The sequence below is a fragment of the Rhinolophus sinicus genome, linkage group LG11 (genome assembly GCF_036562045.2).
Source record: "Rhinolophus sinicus isolate RSC01 linkage group LG11, ASM3656204v1, whole genome shotgun sequence".
Lineage (NCBI taxonomy): Eukaryota > Metazoa > Chordata > Mammalia > Chiroptera > Rhinolophidae > Rhinolophus > Rhinolophus sinicus.
The window spans coordinates 18,302,081-18,317,541 of NC_133760.1; the positions used below are offsets into that span (position 1 = coordinate 18,302,081).

At 45.0% G+C, this 15,461-nt stretch overlaps 1 protein-coding gene across 5 annotated transcripts in view; it reads left to right on the forward strand.

Moving 5' to 3' along the window:
• The window catches only part of FBXO31 (F-box protein 31), a 34,614-nt gene that overhangs the window by 958 nt on the left and 18,195 nt on the right, over positions 1-15,461 (forward strand). For 3 of the 5 annotated variants that reach the window (XM_074314471.1, XM_074314472.1, XM_074314473.1), the window contains exons 2-3: positions 12,783-12,869; positions 13,024-13,095. Coding sequence is in view for 2 of the 5 variants with exons in the window: in XM_074314469.1 (XP_074170570.1) it covers positions 13,024-13,095 (72 nt within the window). In the remaining 3 variants the exon portion in view is untranslated. The remainder of the gene's footprint in view (positions 1-12,782; positions 12,870-13,023; positions 13,096-15,461) is intronic. The other 2 variants (XM_074314469.1, XM_074314470.1) reach the window with 1 other exon arrangement.

Consider the following 15,461-nt stretch of genomic DNA (forward strand, 5'->3'; position numbering starts at 1 on the left):
GTGAGCTTGAGTAGTTAGGGAGCAGAGGGGGCCGAGTGTTTGGAGGGTCTCTTGAGGGGAGGACCAGATCTGTGGACAGTTGGGTGGAGCAGGGCAGTGCTGCAGGCGTTGCTGTCACCCTCAGGGATGCTGGTGGCAGTAGTGAGGGCAGTGAGTAGTTTTGTAACAAATCCCTGGAGGAGTTATTTACTTAATCCCGAGTGCAAGCCTCTCTGGTTTAAACGTTGACAGATCTCTGATGTGCAATAAGCTCTCATAGTTTGGTAAACAGGATAGGTAAGAAACAAATCTGAACAACGCAGAACAGCAGAAGGATGAAAGTAAGAATCATCAGAGAGCCCTACAATCAAAGATAAGCCACCCTTAAAATTTTAGGAAACATCTCTCCATACACACATGTAGAGTCATGGACACGTTTTTACTTAAATGGGATCATACCGTATATATTCTTTTAGAGACAGTTTAATATAAAAGAGTTTCATACTACTCCACAGCATACATATGCCACAGACTAGTCCCTTACTGGTCGATTTTTAAGTTTGCAATTCTTTCTTGTCATAAACAGTGCTATCAAGACTGCCTTTGTGCATTTCGTAGGACTTTATGAGATTTAAATGTACCTTTTAGAACTTCTAAGATTACCATCTTAGTGTGCACTTCCCGAGGTGGGGTTGTGCACGTTGATAACACCTTAGATACCCATTGCCAAGTTGTTGGAATTTGTACCCCAGTCCTCCCCAACCAGGGGATCAGCCAGTCATCTCTGCTGTAAAGCTCAATGGCCAGTACTTTGGATTTGTAGACAGCAGGGCAGGCTCTGTGTATCTGCTGAGATTGTGGACGTGCTGCTTCACTTCCCAAGTGTTAGTGGGAAGGGCTGTCCCACAGGGTTAAATGAGATGATGCGTCTAAGCCCTCATCCTTTAAATGGTAGGTGTTTAGTTATCATGCTTCTTTGCCATTTTTATATCACCTGTTGGGAATTCCCTATTTGTGTGTGTGTGTGTGTGTGTGTGTGTGTGTGTGTGTGTCTTTTCCTCTTAGGGAGTCTATTTTTGTCTTACAAATTTTAGGCACTTTTTAAATATTAACAGTATTAACTTTTTGTCATTTTTGTGGCAAATAAATTTCTTTTGACTTTTTTAAAACATTTTATTGGGGAAGGGGAACAGGACTTTATTGGGGAACAGTATGTATTTCCAGGACTTTACTGGGGAACAGTGTGTTTTTCCCTGGACCCATCAGCTCCAAGTCAAATTGTCCTTTCAATCTTACTGAGGAGGGCGTAGCTCAGCTCCAAGTTCAGTTGCTGTTGTTCAATCTGCAGGGGGTGCAGCCCACCTTCCCTTGCGGGACTCGAACTGGCAACCTTGTGGTTGAGTGCTCCAACCAACTGAGGCATCCAGCCGCCTGGGAACTCAGTGGCAGCTCAGTGGCAGCTCATTTGTCTTCATTCTAATTGCGAAAGGTGCAGCCCCCTGGCTTATATGGGAATCGAGCTGGCAACCCTGTTGCCCAGACCTCAAGCTCTAGTCAACTGAGCCACCCATCCGCCCCTCTTTTGACATTTTAAAATAGAGGCAAAGAAAGTTCCAGTTTCTCTGTGATTTCCCTTTGCTTTGTTTTGCATTTTGTACACCTGTAAGACCCAGGTTTATCACAGATGTTCCATTGTGCTTTGAGGAGTTTCTCCATCAGTCAGCCAAACCTGTGTGGCGGTCTCTGGGGAACTGTAAGGTCTATAGCTAGCTCAGCTCTAGGAGTGGAGGGTAACAGAAGACTTTTGTGTAAACAGAAAACGCAAAGGCATGCCACAGAGTAAAATTAACTGGAATTACAGCTCAGGGTAAATTCTGAGAATTTCTAACGGAAATATAAAAAGTCCCGATGAAGATGTAGAGAGTTGAGAAGCAGACGTGGAAGACTCTTCAGTCCTTTTCCCGCTGCTACATTTCTCTGTTCAGCTTTTCTGGGACAATAGACACCATGGCAGTGGAATCCAGGCATCTTGTTTACCGAGGTGGCCTAACCTGCTAGGGGAATTTTCATTTTGAGAAATTAAAAAAATGAAAGATAAATATAATAAAACTAGGCATATTCCTAATAAATACCCCCAATAAATAACTGTTAAGTCTTGTCATATTTGCTTTTGGTTCTTCTACTGGTTTTTAAAGAAAACATGTCAGCTAACACTCAAGTCCCTTCTGATCGTCACTCTCCTTCCCACTCCAAGAAGCAGCCGCTGTCGTGGATTTAGTTTACTTGTATATACATATACCTGTATACATCCCCCAATATATAGCATTGTTTGGTGGTGATTTGATTTTTCGAAATATATCATACTGTAAGTATTGTGCATCTGCTTTGCCCCTGTCAACTCGTGTTTTTAAGTTCTGTCCATGTCAATAAAGTCTGGTTCAGTCTTTTAAAATGTTACATGGTGGGTCATAATTTGAAGGCCACACTTTTGTTCTTTTGCTTATTTTTATTTTTTTCATTATACCCAGTGTGAAAGTGAACAATCTGATGTGTGTTTCCTTGGATGCAGATAGTTTGAACATTTCTCCAAGGAATAATCCAGGAATGGTGTTGCTGTGCAGTAGGCTTGGAGATTTGCAGTTTTACTAGATGCTGCCCCGTTCTTTCTCAGAGTGATTTTATCTGTTTACACACCTGTCACTAGGGCATAAATAGGCAACACACAAAAGATGAAATACAAATGCTCAGTATGCATCATCACAGTGCAGCTGCCTTTTGTGGTCCAAGGAAATTTAAGTTATCTTATTTAATCCAGTATCTGCTAAATTCTCTCTAATGTGAACGATCCATCTTTAAAAACCTGTGCCAGTCTGGGTGAGAGGCAGCATCTAATTTTAATTTGCATATGCCTGATACCCAGTGAATTTGCACATTTTAAAAATATAGTTATTGGCAATTTGGATTTCTTTTATTTGCTTATCCCTAATCTTTGCTCTTTCTTTTCTATTATTTTTTTCTTACTGATTTGTAGGTTTTGTTAACTTAATCTGGATAGATTTCTGTTTAATATATTACAAAACAGTTTGTAGTCTATAGTCATTTGAGTCATTGCTTTTGTTTTTGATAATGACTTTGAGTGTCCTTTTTTTTAATGGTCCCAAATTTTATTTTTATTAAAAAAATTTTTTTTTCAGTTACAGTTGACATTCAGTATTTTTTTTTGTATTAGTTCCAGGTGTACAGCATAGTGGTTAGACATTTGTATAATTTACGCAGTGATCCCCTCCATTAGTCTAGTACCCACCTGGCACTATACATAGTTGTTACAGCATTACTGACTATATTCTCTATGCTGTGCTTTACATCCCCATGACTATTGTGTAACTATCAATTTGTATTTCTTAAACCCTTCACCTTTTTCACCTACCCCCAATCCTCCTTCCCTCTGGCAAGTTTATTCCCTGTATCTATGGGTGTGTTACTGTTTTGTTTGTTTATTTTGTTCTGTAGATTCCACATATAAGTGAGATCATGTGGTGTTTATCTTTCTCAGTCTGATTTATTTCACTTAGCATAATACCCTCCAGGTCCATCCATGTTGTCACAAGTGGTAAGAATTTTTATGGCTGAGTAATAGTAGTCCATTGTATAGTCCATTGTATATATGTACTGTATCTTCTTTATCTAATCACTTATAGTCATTTGCTTTTTTTTTTTTTTTTTTTTTTTTTTAACAGGACTTTATTGGGGAACAGCATGTACTTCCAGGACTTTTTTCCAAGTCAAGTTGTTGTCCTTTCAGTCTTAGTTGTGGAGGGTGCAGCTCAGCTCCAGGTCCAGTTGCCAGTTGCAGGGGGCGCTGCCCACCTTCCCTTGCGGGAGTCGAACCGGCAACCTTGTGGTTGAGAGGATGCGCTCCAACCAACTGAGCCATCCGGGAGCTCAGCGGCAGCTCAGCTCAAGGTGCCGTGTTCAATCTTAGTTGCAGGGAGTGGAGCCCACCATCCCTTACGGGACTCGAGGAATTGAACTGGCAACCTTGTGGTTGAGAGCCCACTGGCCAATGTGGGAATCGAACCGGCAGCCTTCGGAGTTAGGAGCATTGAGCTCCAACTGCCTGAGCCACTGGGCTGGCCCCCGTTTTTTTGTGTGTTTTTTTAACTAAAGTTTATTGGGGTGACAATTGTTAGTAAAGTTACGTAAATTTCAGGTGTGCAATTCTATATTACATCCTCTATAAATCACATTGGGTGTTCACCACCCAGAGTCAGTTCTCCTTCCGTCACCATAAAGGGAATCATTTGCTTTTTAACTTCATTTGCAGTAACTTTAGTGAGTTACAGCATTAATCAAAGTTATACATTTTTAACTTGGGTTTAAGTAATCATCCCACGGTTATGAAGATGGTCAACAGGTAGGTCTTCAGTTTCACTAGTTCATTCTTGTAGCTTTAATTTCCAGCTCATCTCCCATGTGGTATTCATAGGTGTCTTGTAGAGTTAGTGTAATTGTGATTGGATTATATGTAAGAATAGTTGTTTATGAGACAAGTCTAGTCCTATTTCTCTGAGCCCTAAAACTTCATCTTTTCTGAACATTTGATTATAATGGATGTTAATAAGGCCAAATTCAAGTCCATGTACGTAAAAACCAAAGCCCTCCCAGCCTTGGTGAGCAGGAGGCAGGATCTCAGGCTGATTGAGGAGGTGGGTCATCCTACCTATCAGTTTTCCTGGAACAGAGCTTCCAGTTTCGGCCCTGACATGAGTATAATGGTGGCTTCAGTTTTTCAGTGTTTTGGGAGGGTGAGTGAGACTAGTAAATTTGCATGTTTACTTTCTGTATTTTGATAATTGGATTTTTCCAGAACAAAAAAGCCACGGAAAAATGGGAGTGGGAAAGAGGATACCATACACCTGTGTTACTGCTTCAGAGAATTTTGGGCCATGATTGATTTTCAGGGTGCAGACAAGACATTCATGTTTAAGAGCGCTTCTTAAAATGATAGGATTATTGGGGGGCAAGGGGGAGGTACACTAGAAATTTAAAATGTGGTTGCTTCTCATAATGTTTGGTGAGAAGCTCACAATTTCCAGTGTCCTGGCAATAATAAATTAGTAGTAATTGGTTATTTTTATAGACCTTTGGCCTTTCTAGCCCCGTACATGGTGGAGCTGTGGGATTAAATATTTTCTAGTGGTATTTCTCTGGGCAGGTGAAAAGAAGTTGCTACTGAGAAGCCAAATACGTGTTCCTGGTTTTGGTGCAAGTATATAACAAATAGGTGATATTTTCCCCTCCTACAAGAAACCAAACCAAATCCAGACTCACGGGTAGGGGCGGGTAGAGGGAGGGTAAATACTTTTTGATGCATCATTCCTTTGGCTACAGTCCTCCTGCAGTTCCTTGCATGTGGGGCTATAAATAAGTCATCATTTCTCAGAGTACCCAGGGTGGAAGCCAAGTATGTCGTTTTGCCTTTGACCCTGACGGGGCTTTTTTGGTTAATACCTCGCCATTTAGTTGGTGAATTTTCAAATGCCAGCCAATTTTAACACTGTTCATTTATGCGATACATCGTGAAATCTAAGTAAGGCTAACGAGTTGAGAAAATTAACTGTAGTTCTAAATCAAAATGTTCAATTGATAACAGAAGATAAATTTAAAAACAAAGGAAATATTCATATGTATATTTTTCCATTCCACACTGAACTCTAAATATTTAGTCACAAAGATTTTATATCATTCAGCTCTTTGCCTGCCAGGGTCAGGTTTTGAATGAATAGTATATTATTTTGCCATGTCTTTCCTTGATGGTGTTTTAATGACATGTGGAATAATATTTGTGTAATATTTTGATCAGTTGTAAGTCTAAAGTGGGTTTAAATTCCATTATAATTAGAAATATCTTTTTCCCATAATGTGCAATTTTTATGACAGAAATGGGAAATTAAAAACCAATATTTTGATGGAATCTAAAGAAAAGAATAAATGAATGAACTAATCAGAAACAGTCTCAGAGACATAGAGGAAAAACTGAGGGTTGCTAGATGGGGGCGGGGGCTAAGGATGAGGGGGAAGGTGAGGGGATTAGAAAGCACAATCGGTAACCACAAGATTGCCACAGGGATACAAAAGTCAATTTAAGGAATGTAATCAATAATGTTGTAAAGATTGTGTAGGGTATCCAATGGACACTTGTCTCATTACGGAGACCACCTCAGGAATGATGTAGATGCCTGATCACTACACTGTACACCAGAAGCTGAAGCTGAACAGTAATGAATGTCAACTATAATTTTATATAGTTGCAAGAAGTGGAGTACAGCATTAGGAATACAGACAGTGGAAATGTAATGGCTGTGTGCGATGTCAGAGGGGTAGTGGATGGGGGAGGGGTGTTATCACTGTGTGAGGGATATAAATGATAAATATCTTAACTATTACATTGTTTTGTACACCTGAAACTAATTAAAAAAAAACCAGTATCTTGTTTTCACATGCAGAAGAAAATGGTATCTCTGTTCTGTTTGATAAGCTGATGCAAAATATGAGAAATATGGCTTTTGGTAAATATGGCTGAAATTGGAAGGGCCATTTCGGGAAGAGGTGAAATGGGCAAGCTGTTGTTTGTAAGGTTAGCTTGAGGAAAATTTTTTGATTCCTGTTAAGCAGATGTTTCTTTTTCTTTCTTTCTTTTTTTTTTAAGGCAGATGTTTCTTGAGCCCACCAGTTTTGGTGGTGGGATAGGCGGGTCAGCAATTGGATAAACAAGCTGACCAGGTCAGAGAAACACATGTGTCAACCAGGAGAACAGGAAGCCAGTCCATTTCCTGGACATACAACAGAATCTCAAAACTGTAGGGAAAATCTTTATTCTTTTTTTCTGCTTTGCTAATTGAAAGGACTACAGTTCTCTGTATTTTTGCAGGTTGAATCTCATATGTTGCTTTATACAAAAACATAGTCCTTTCAATGAGCAAACTAGAAAAGGATAAAGGAAAACGATGCCTTTTAGGGGAACATTTTTAAGACTTCCCTTTTTTTTTTTTAAACCTTAAAAAAGCGAGCTGGAAAGTGAATCTGTTACCCAGAAAGCATTGAGTAAAGATTTCCCCCTGGCCCTATTTAACTGGGCAGACACTGGTGCTTTGCCAAAAAGAATTGAATGGTTGTTAGAGGTCCAGGCACTGCCATTTTTTCTGTTTCCACTGTATTTATAAAGTGGTTATGTAATGCATTTGAGGATCTGGGTTTGTCTCTCTGGTGGGCATGCAAATACAAAGACATCTTTTGGCCTTTGGAGAGGAATAAGTGTCCCCCCCAAAAACCAGGCCCTTTCAGGAGATCACTTGGGTTTCAAACTCATGAGTCAGCATCTTTTGCAGTGATGCCATCACTGCCCACCCAGTGGCGATGGAGAGTAACACTGGGATCACCAGGCCTGCTTGTCTAGTATTAGTGGGGGAATAGGGAAGTGTCTGGGATGTTAGAAAAGGACCAGAGTGAAATGATTGCAAAGTCGGACTCACGGGCCTTATCTCCTGGTCTTACAACGGGTGCTGAGACAGAGCGGGTGTGCTTGCACTCAAGAACAGGTGTCTGGGATAGCAGCGGGGTTTTAGATGGAGTGGGTCTCCCTTGGCCAGGGGGTTCCTTCGTGGGAGCCGGATGGGGGTTAGAGTTCTCTAGCTGGAAGAACAATGCTTCTCAAGCTTCCTGTTGGCACCTAGACTGTTTGTCTTTGCAGGGATGGAACTGGTTGGGAATGTCACATTGATGATGTAGGTGGTTTCACCTATCCTTGGGAACAGTTTTAGCATCCTAAGTGTTCTAGGTATTTACAGGAGACGCCTATGGGCTGTGTCCAGGTTTTGGTGTTTTACATTGTTTCCCATCCTAAGATGAGCAGGCTGCAGAGTGTTTTTTTAGATCTGCCACATTATTATTATTATTATTATTATTATTATTATTATTATTTTAAAGGCATTTGATGCATTTACAGTAATAACTGAGTAAAGCAGCCACTGGAGAACACACAGGGATTTGAAATCAGGGCTCTGTTGTTACGCAGTGTTTTTGGATATTCCCTCAGAGCAGCTGTGTCAGGAAACCTGGGGGGGTGTGTGTGGAACTGGATGCCTGACTCCTCCCCCCAGCCTGGTGGCGGTCCCCTCCCACCTGCTCCCTGTCCCACTGCCCTTGACTTCTTTTTTAGCAGGAAGTAAAAGCTTTAACCGTATTCCACTAAGGGTTATAGTTATCCCCTAATTTAATGCAAACAAAAATGCAGTCTTTCCAATCAATACCACCTTCTAGTTTTATTTAGAAAACTGAGTTTACAGCAGATAGGAAACAAGCTAGCCGCCTTTCTTCAGTCCACACTCCACCCCTTCTCCCTGGCTCCCTCCTGCTTGCCAGGTGCCAGGTTTGGGTTGCGCCCTCCTCTCCTCCTGCCTCTGTCTTACCTGGTGGTTCAGTGGCCTCCTCACTGCCCCCCCCCCCCCCCCCCACGTTTCCTGGTGCATCTCCGCTGGCTCCACTCACAGGTTAATAGTCCGCCCTACAGGCCCTGTCCAGGCTGCTCTTCTTCCTACGACTCTTCAGTGCTTCTGTGTGGCCTGTGGACTCCTGCCTCTGACATTCAGGTCCCTCCAGGACCAGAAGAGAACCTCCCTTTCCAAACTTACCTTGTGTGCCCCGCAGCTTGCTTCAGGTAGTGCCTTAGCACCATGCCTTTCCAACGTGGCAGCGCTCCTTCCTAAGCGCTGTTTCTCGGGACACGGAGACTAAATCCCCTCTAATTGCAGTTTCCAATATCGAAGCAGTACCCAGAGTAATGACCTTCATTTCTGTGTCCCCTTCTGTTTCGATGCAAAGTGTGTGCAGATCTCAGTCTCACTGGCAAAGGTACCATCTCCATTACCCCGTGGTCTCTTCTGGGGAAGGAGCCCCAGGAAGCAGAGCTGAGCCTGTTGGGTGTGCTCTCCTGTGGGGGTGAGAGAGTAGAACAGAGAAAACTGTTCACCCGTTCCCATGCATAGAGACTGAGCAGCTTCTGTGCATTTTCAGAAATGGTGCTGTGGGGACAGAGAAGTTTTGCCAAGTCCCATCACACAGGACTGGCCTCGTTGACAGGAAATGAGTGATGAGAGGTTGGCAGCCCCTGGCAATCAGATGCAGCTTCAGTGTTGACTTGACTCAGGCCAAACTACTGAGCTGTTGTTTTCCTCTCGGCAAAACATCTTTTAAATCGCCTTTTGGAAAATTTTCTGATTGGAATATTTGAAGTGGCAATTTAATTTTTTAATTGTAGTAACATATACAAAAAATTTACCATTTTCACCATTTTTAGGTGTATAGTCAAGTGGCTTTAAGTACATTTACATTGTTAGGCAACCATTACCGTGGTCCGTCTCCATAGCGCTTTTCATCTTCCCAAACTGAAACTCTGTCCCCATTAAACACTAACTCGCCGTTTTCCCTTCCCCAATCCCTGGCAAGCCCCATTCTCTTTTCTGTCTCTATGAATTAGACTCCTCTAGGGGCCTTATGTAAATGGAATCATACAGTATTTGTCCTTTGTGTCTGGCTTATCTCACTCAGCATAATATTCTCAAGGTTCGTCCATGTTGTAGCACGTGTCAGGATTTCCTGCCTTTTAAAGACTGAATAATATTCCATTGTATGGATGGATCGTGTTTTGCTTATACATTTGTCCATCAGTGGACACTTGGGTTGCTTCCACCTTTTGGCTGCTGTGAGTAATGCCGCCATGAACATGGGTGTACAAATATCTCTTCAAGTCCCAGCATTCAATTCTTTTGGGTGTATACCCAGAAGTAGAATAATGGCTGGACCATATGGTAATTCTGTGTTTAATTTTTTGAGGAACTGACAGACTGTTTTCCAGAGTGTGACCATTTAATGTTATTAATTTCCTCAAGTCCAGTTCACCCATTTTTTCCTCAGCCTTCCCAACTTTTTAATACTTTGTTACCATCTTTGGAGTGGGCATTTTCAAAAAAGAATTTCATAAATTACCTATGTACTAGATTAGCAAGGAAACTTTTTGAATTGACAGCCTGCAACACCAAATCCCATACTTAAAGAGCAGCCAGAGGCAGCATGGTTTGGTGTGCTAACTTTTAATCATCTCAGATTGGGTCTGTGCCGAAGGATGGAGTTAACACTTGTTAGTTTTTCTGAAAGGAAGGACACACGGTGTTGGCAAGTACACTGGCCTTAAAGCTATTTTCAGGGCATTTTCCCTTGATGACTTATGGGAAGGTTTATAGAACAATCAGAGGATGTCGAATTGTTCTTGGCCGCTCTTAAAAAAGAAAAAAAAAAAAAAAAAAAAGATTTTTCCATCATGTGGAAAAATACCAGGCATCTCTTATAGGAACAGTTTCGTCAGAATGACATTATTCTACTTTGGTGAATTTATTGTGATCTTTTGGGAACGTGAAGAAAAGCCCACTAAGGATTGCCGTGTTCATTAGCACTAGCTCCATCATAACTCTGCTTTTCTTCTGATTGTTAATGGCATTTTGTGGGCGTTTTACCTGGTTGTGCAAGTTCACCTTCTCCATGACATTAGCAATACCATTTGTTGACAGAGTATACAGAGATTTACGTCATCCTAGCCAAAAACCTTGGAACCACTCAGAAATCCAGGTGATTAATGAGAGGCAGCGGGTGTTTCCAGCAGGTCAGAGTATGCATTGGACTGAGGCACAGAAATCGTAAACCAAGTCACCAGACTTCAACAGTCTGAGCATGGAGGGATGCCCAGGGAACAATCTCGATGCCTTGCAAGAGGCCTGGCTTTGGACTGCAGGTGCCATCAGCACCTGGAGCGCAAATGGATGCGTTTTCAGGTCTTGCCCTGTAGGTAACCATTGCCCTGCAGTACTAACACATGCTACAACTGTGTGCATTTCAAAGGAGAAGACCCCACACCCACCCCCCGCCCCGCCAGCAAACTGCCATGTCACCAAGGAAGAAGGAGGCTCCTCCATGGCTGCTTCATGCACTGGCGGCACGCTGGAACCGAGAAAAGGAGCTGGCCTTTCAGAACCACACAGAAAACAAACCAAAGCACCCCGCTTACCACACGGAAGCAATTTTGAATGAAGTTCATCGTTTGTACAAAAGAAGAACAAAGTGTGTTGATGGGGAGCTGGACAGAGTAGTGACAACGACTGGTGGTGTTTGGGGAGCCACTTGGCCATCACAGAGCCACAGGAAAGTGTGAAGAGCATTTAACAGAGAGCAGAGCTTGTCTCAGTGAGAGCGGGATAGACCCGTTGTTCCAGTTTGTTCTGTCGACCAGGGGTGGTCTGCAGGGATTTGACAAACTGGTCTCCCACATGGCTGGTAACTCATGTTTCATGCCCTCATTATGTTCCCCGCCCCAGATTCACAAACAGCATATTCGTGATCGTCGTTCCTCACACGTTCTTGTAACTTGCGTAATTCTTTGGAATGGAGTCCACATTATTCTTGACAGAAGGATAAAACAGATGTGTTTTGTTTTTGTTTTTTTCCCTGAGAAAGAGTAAGGCCGTGGTTTTAGGTCTTTCACGTCACGTCTGTTCATCAACAGTGGCAGTAGGGAAAAGCAGGGGCCCCTGGGCAGGCCTGATCTGAGGGGTTTGCAGAGGACTAACCACTGCACCTCAGAGCTTCTCCCGCCTGTGTGCATGTTGAGCTTTTACTTTGTCAAAATCCTAACAGTACGGAAGCATTTGGGTTAGTATCATCCATTCTATTGCAAGGACCAGACCTCAGGAGGGTTTAGGCACAATCAGAGTAATGAGATGAGGTGGACAGTGCTTTGCAGCTCCTGGCCAGATCACATCAATCCCTGTGTCAGATGACTGCTGAGTCACCAACCTCACCGAGCCTCAGTTTCCCTCCCTGCAATGGGGGCAGATGACTGGTCTTAGAGGTGGTGGTTGTCAGGATTTTGTTACAGGCTACCCTGTGAAGCCCCAGTTGCACCTGGTATGAGCACCGTGAATGAGAGTCTTGGTGGTTATTCCTGTGAGGTGCTAGGGGCCCCCTGTTGTCTTTCTCATCAAATTTGCTGAGCATGTCCCTTGTGCCAAGGCTGTGCTCACCACGGTGAGGCATTCCCATCCAGTCTTTGTTTCTGGGCCCCCCGTCCCAAGCCCATGTTCCTTTATGCAAGTCAGCCACCTCTCTGCCCCTGCTTTCTCGTCATTAAAACGGAGATGACGGGAGCACCTCTCTCATGAGCTGCTGGCAGGGTGGAGTGCTGTGGGGCCCGGCAGGAGCTGGCGTGGTGCCCAGCACACACAAAGGCTGGTACGAGTCAGGTCTTGTCATTATTAGCCTTGGCTAACGAGCAGTGCTGTATTAGTGTGGATTAGTTCAATGACGGTGCTTCCTGTAGAAACCTCACAGACCTGAACAGAAGGACCCGAGGTTTGGGTTGGGACGTGCTAGGGCGATGATTTTGAAAAGTGGAGCTGCTGTGGGGTATGGAGTAGGGACAGGGAGGAGAAAGTAGGAGGGCGTGCTGTCAGCCAGGCAAGGGGGGAGGACAGGGAGGCTGGGAGGGTATCAAGGACCCCCTTTCCCTGGCTGCTGGGCTAGGCTAGCCCTGTGCAAAAGGACACAGAGTGGCCAGCTCCTCCTTCCAGTGTCTCACCTGGGTCTTCAGCGAAAGGACCTGTGTCTTTCTTTCATAGAATTAGTAGCATGGTGAGCCATACTGCGGGTTAAGGAGGTCTTTGTGGAACCTGGTACCAATGACAATCTCATTTCCATAGGAACGTGCATCCTTTGCAGACCGCTGAGTTTTTACCACACTGTATTCATAAGCTGAGGACTGTCTGCATGTGGGTTTGTGTGATCAGGTTAGCAAGACTAGGCCAAGGCTTAGGCCTCCTCCCTCCGTCCCTCCCTACATCCCTCCCTCCCTTTTCCCCTCCCTCTTTCCCTTCCCTCAGTCTGTTTCTGTTGCTTTGTGATTTCTTGACTCTAATGTCCAGCAAATGCTTCTTGTTACAGAGTATGGCGTTTGTGAAAACTTGCGGAAGCTGGAGATCACGGGCGTGTCTTGTCGAGACGTCTATGCGAAGCGTAAGTTAGTCTACTTTAATCGTCCATCATTAACTTTGCTCCAGAAGCAGGCAGTGAGTATCAACAGTGGATAATACATTTGACCCAAAGCCCACTGTTCCATTCTCAGACACCTTCTTAACGTCACAATTGGCATTACAGACAGCGCTGGTAGTAAGAGTATTAAAGTTGGGGAGGAGACCTCTCCCTTTCTGGGTATGTCAGCATGCCTATTTTTCAGCCCATCACTGGATTTAGGCACCAAGGACCTTTAGATTTGAGAAACATGGCTGCACAGGGAACAACTGTGGGGTGCTTCCAGGGGCGTCCCTTTCTCTGGACTGTGGGCCCGTAGTCTGATTGGCTCTTTGCACGGCTGATCGGAAATGGGAAATGAAGCCTTGAGGCCCCGTTGGCTCCCTCAGCTAATGTGGCTGCCTGTGGGCCCACTCCTTTCTCTGGCCCCACACCGGGCTCAAGCCCTTTGTCTCCATCTTCCCTTCAGTTTCCTGCAGGTGTGTCCACTCCCCCAGGCCCCCATTTCTTGTTCTTCACTCCTTTGCTTTCCAGAGTTACCAGCAACTGTTGCTCAGCATTTCCCCAGCCCCAAGCTGGCCTTTCCTCCGCGTCCCTTCATACGAGGCTGTGAAGGCTCCCGTTAACGCTGATGGTGCCCGCCCAGTTCTCCATTGAAAACTTAGGCAGGTGAAGCTCCTTGCTAAGCACCTTACCCAGGAACTGAGGGCCCCGCTTCTCCATGGAACCAACGGTGCTTCAGGATTAAGAAGTAGGCAGGTAGCAGGGCTTTCCTGTGGGCCAGGCTGCCACACGTGCCCTGGAGTGCTGGAAGCTTCCTTTCAGATCTGGGGGCTAGTTGGCGTCACTTCCTGTGTTCCCTCTTTTCTGTGGATTTGTCCCTCTCAGAGTTCCCTTCTGAGGTGCCCGGCCTTCCCTTGGCCGTGCTCCCTGCACAGGCAGAGCATGGTGTTTCCGCAGAGCGGCCGGCTCTGCAGGAAGATACAGGTGGTGTTCAGTCCCTGCATCCAGGCTCATTCATTGTCTCGTGATTTCCTCGTCCCACCAGAGACCTCTCCATGCTATGATCCTGTGGAGACTGGGGTTGTTGGATGGGTTAGCGTTTCTGGGTTAGGATTGGCTCACACTTGGGGAGATCTCATATCAACAGGCTCTAAGTTCTTTCCTGAGGAGCCAGGTGCCATCAACATACACAATTCCGGGTAGCTTGGCTGTGCCCTCCAAGCTGTCACCCCCTCCCACCTGCCTCCGGGAGCCTTGGAGTGGCTGTTGGGACCCCTCTGCCCTGCCACGTCTCCCAGCTGCAGTTCTGCCAACTCCTGGCATCCCCTTTACTCCCCCTCTCCTGCGGGCCTCCGGCCACACCCTTGCCCTCAGCCACCCTTTTCAGCCCGGCTGCTGCCTTCTGCACTGCCGTCTCCGGCCCTGGACCCCAGTGCAAAGCTGATCTGCTCAAGACCTCCCTACTCCTCCTTCCCCATGCACGTTCAGATTTTGGTTTCTTCTCTAGCCTCTGCTCCACTTCCCTTTCTGGGTGTGTCTCTCCAGGGGAAGTGGGTCTGGAGGCCCCAATAGTCATGTCTCATCAAAGTGTAACTCCTTCCTGTCTTCCTTTCAGTGGAGATCAAAGCCTCGGTGTTTTCTGCAAAGTGCAGAGTTCCAGAGGCAGGAAACTAGTTCTTCCCCCCGTTCCCCTCCTACCCTGTTATCTGTCATTTAGTACCCCATCCTGGGGGAGCCCACACGGCCCTGGCTCCACCTTTGGTTCCTCTGTTGTTTGCCCAGAGCTCAGTGTCTTAAATCAGCCAGAGCATGGAGTCGGAGGAATTCACTCTTGCTATCGGCATTGGTGTTAGAGTCAGAACCAAACTCTCACTGTAACAATCACTGTGTATGTACACATAAGAAAGATTTCCTGGTTTTTGTGGATGGCCAGCTGGCTTCTACCAGTATCTAATAAGACAAATTCTTATCTCTTAATTGTTTTTTTGATGTGTTAGGCCTTTTGATATTATCTGAAAGCAACATGAAGGCAGCTTTCTCTTTAATAAGAGTTGTAAGCACTCAAAATAACGTCTTGGAGGGAGGCAGGTACTCGTGCCTGCTAGGCATTAGGAGCTGTGATACCCAGAGGAAAGCACCTCTGGGAAAAAGGCCCCCGTGGAGCTCGTCTCAGCCATGGGCGGAGGCGGTTGCTGGGCCGTGGGGGCAGCTGTCCTGTAGAGGGGACATCTGGACCCAGGTGGGCAGGCAGGTAGTGTTTGTACATGCAGACCTAGGGAGAAGTCCCAAGACTGAAAATCTACTTCCCTAAGTGGACGGCAGGGAAAAGAGCGAAGGAAGAGGCTGGC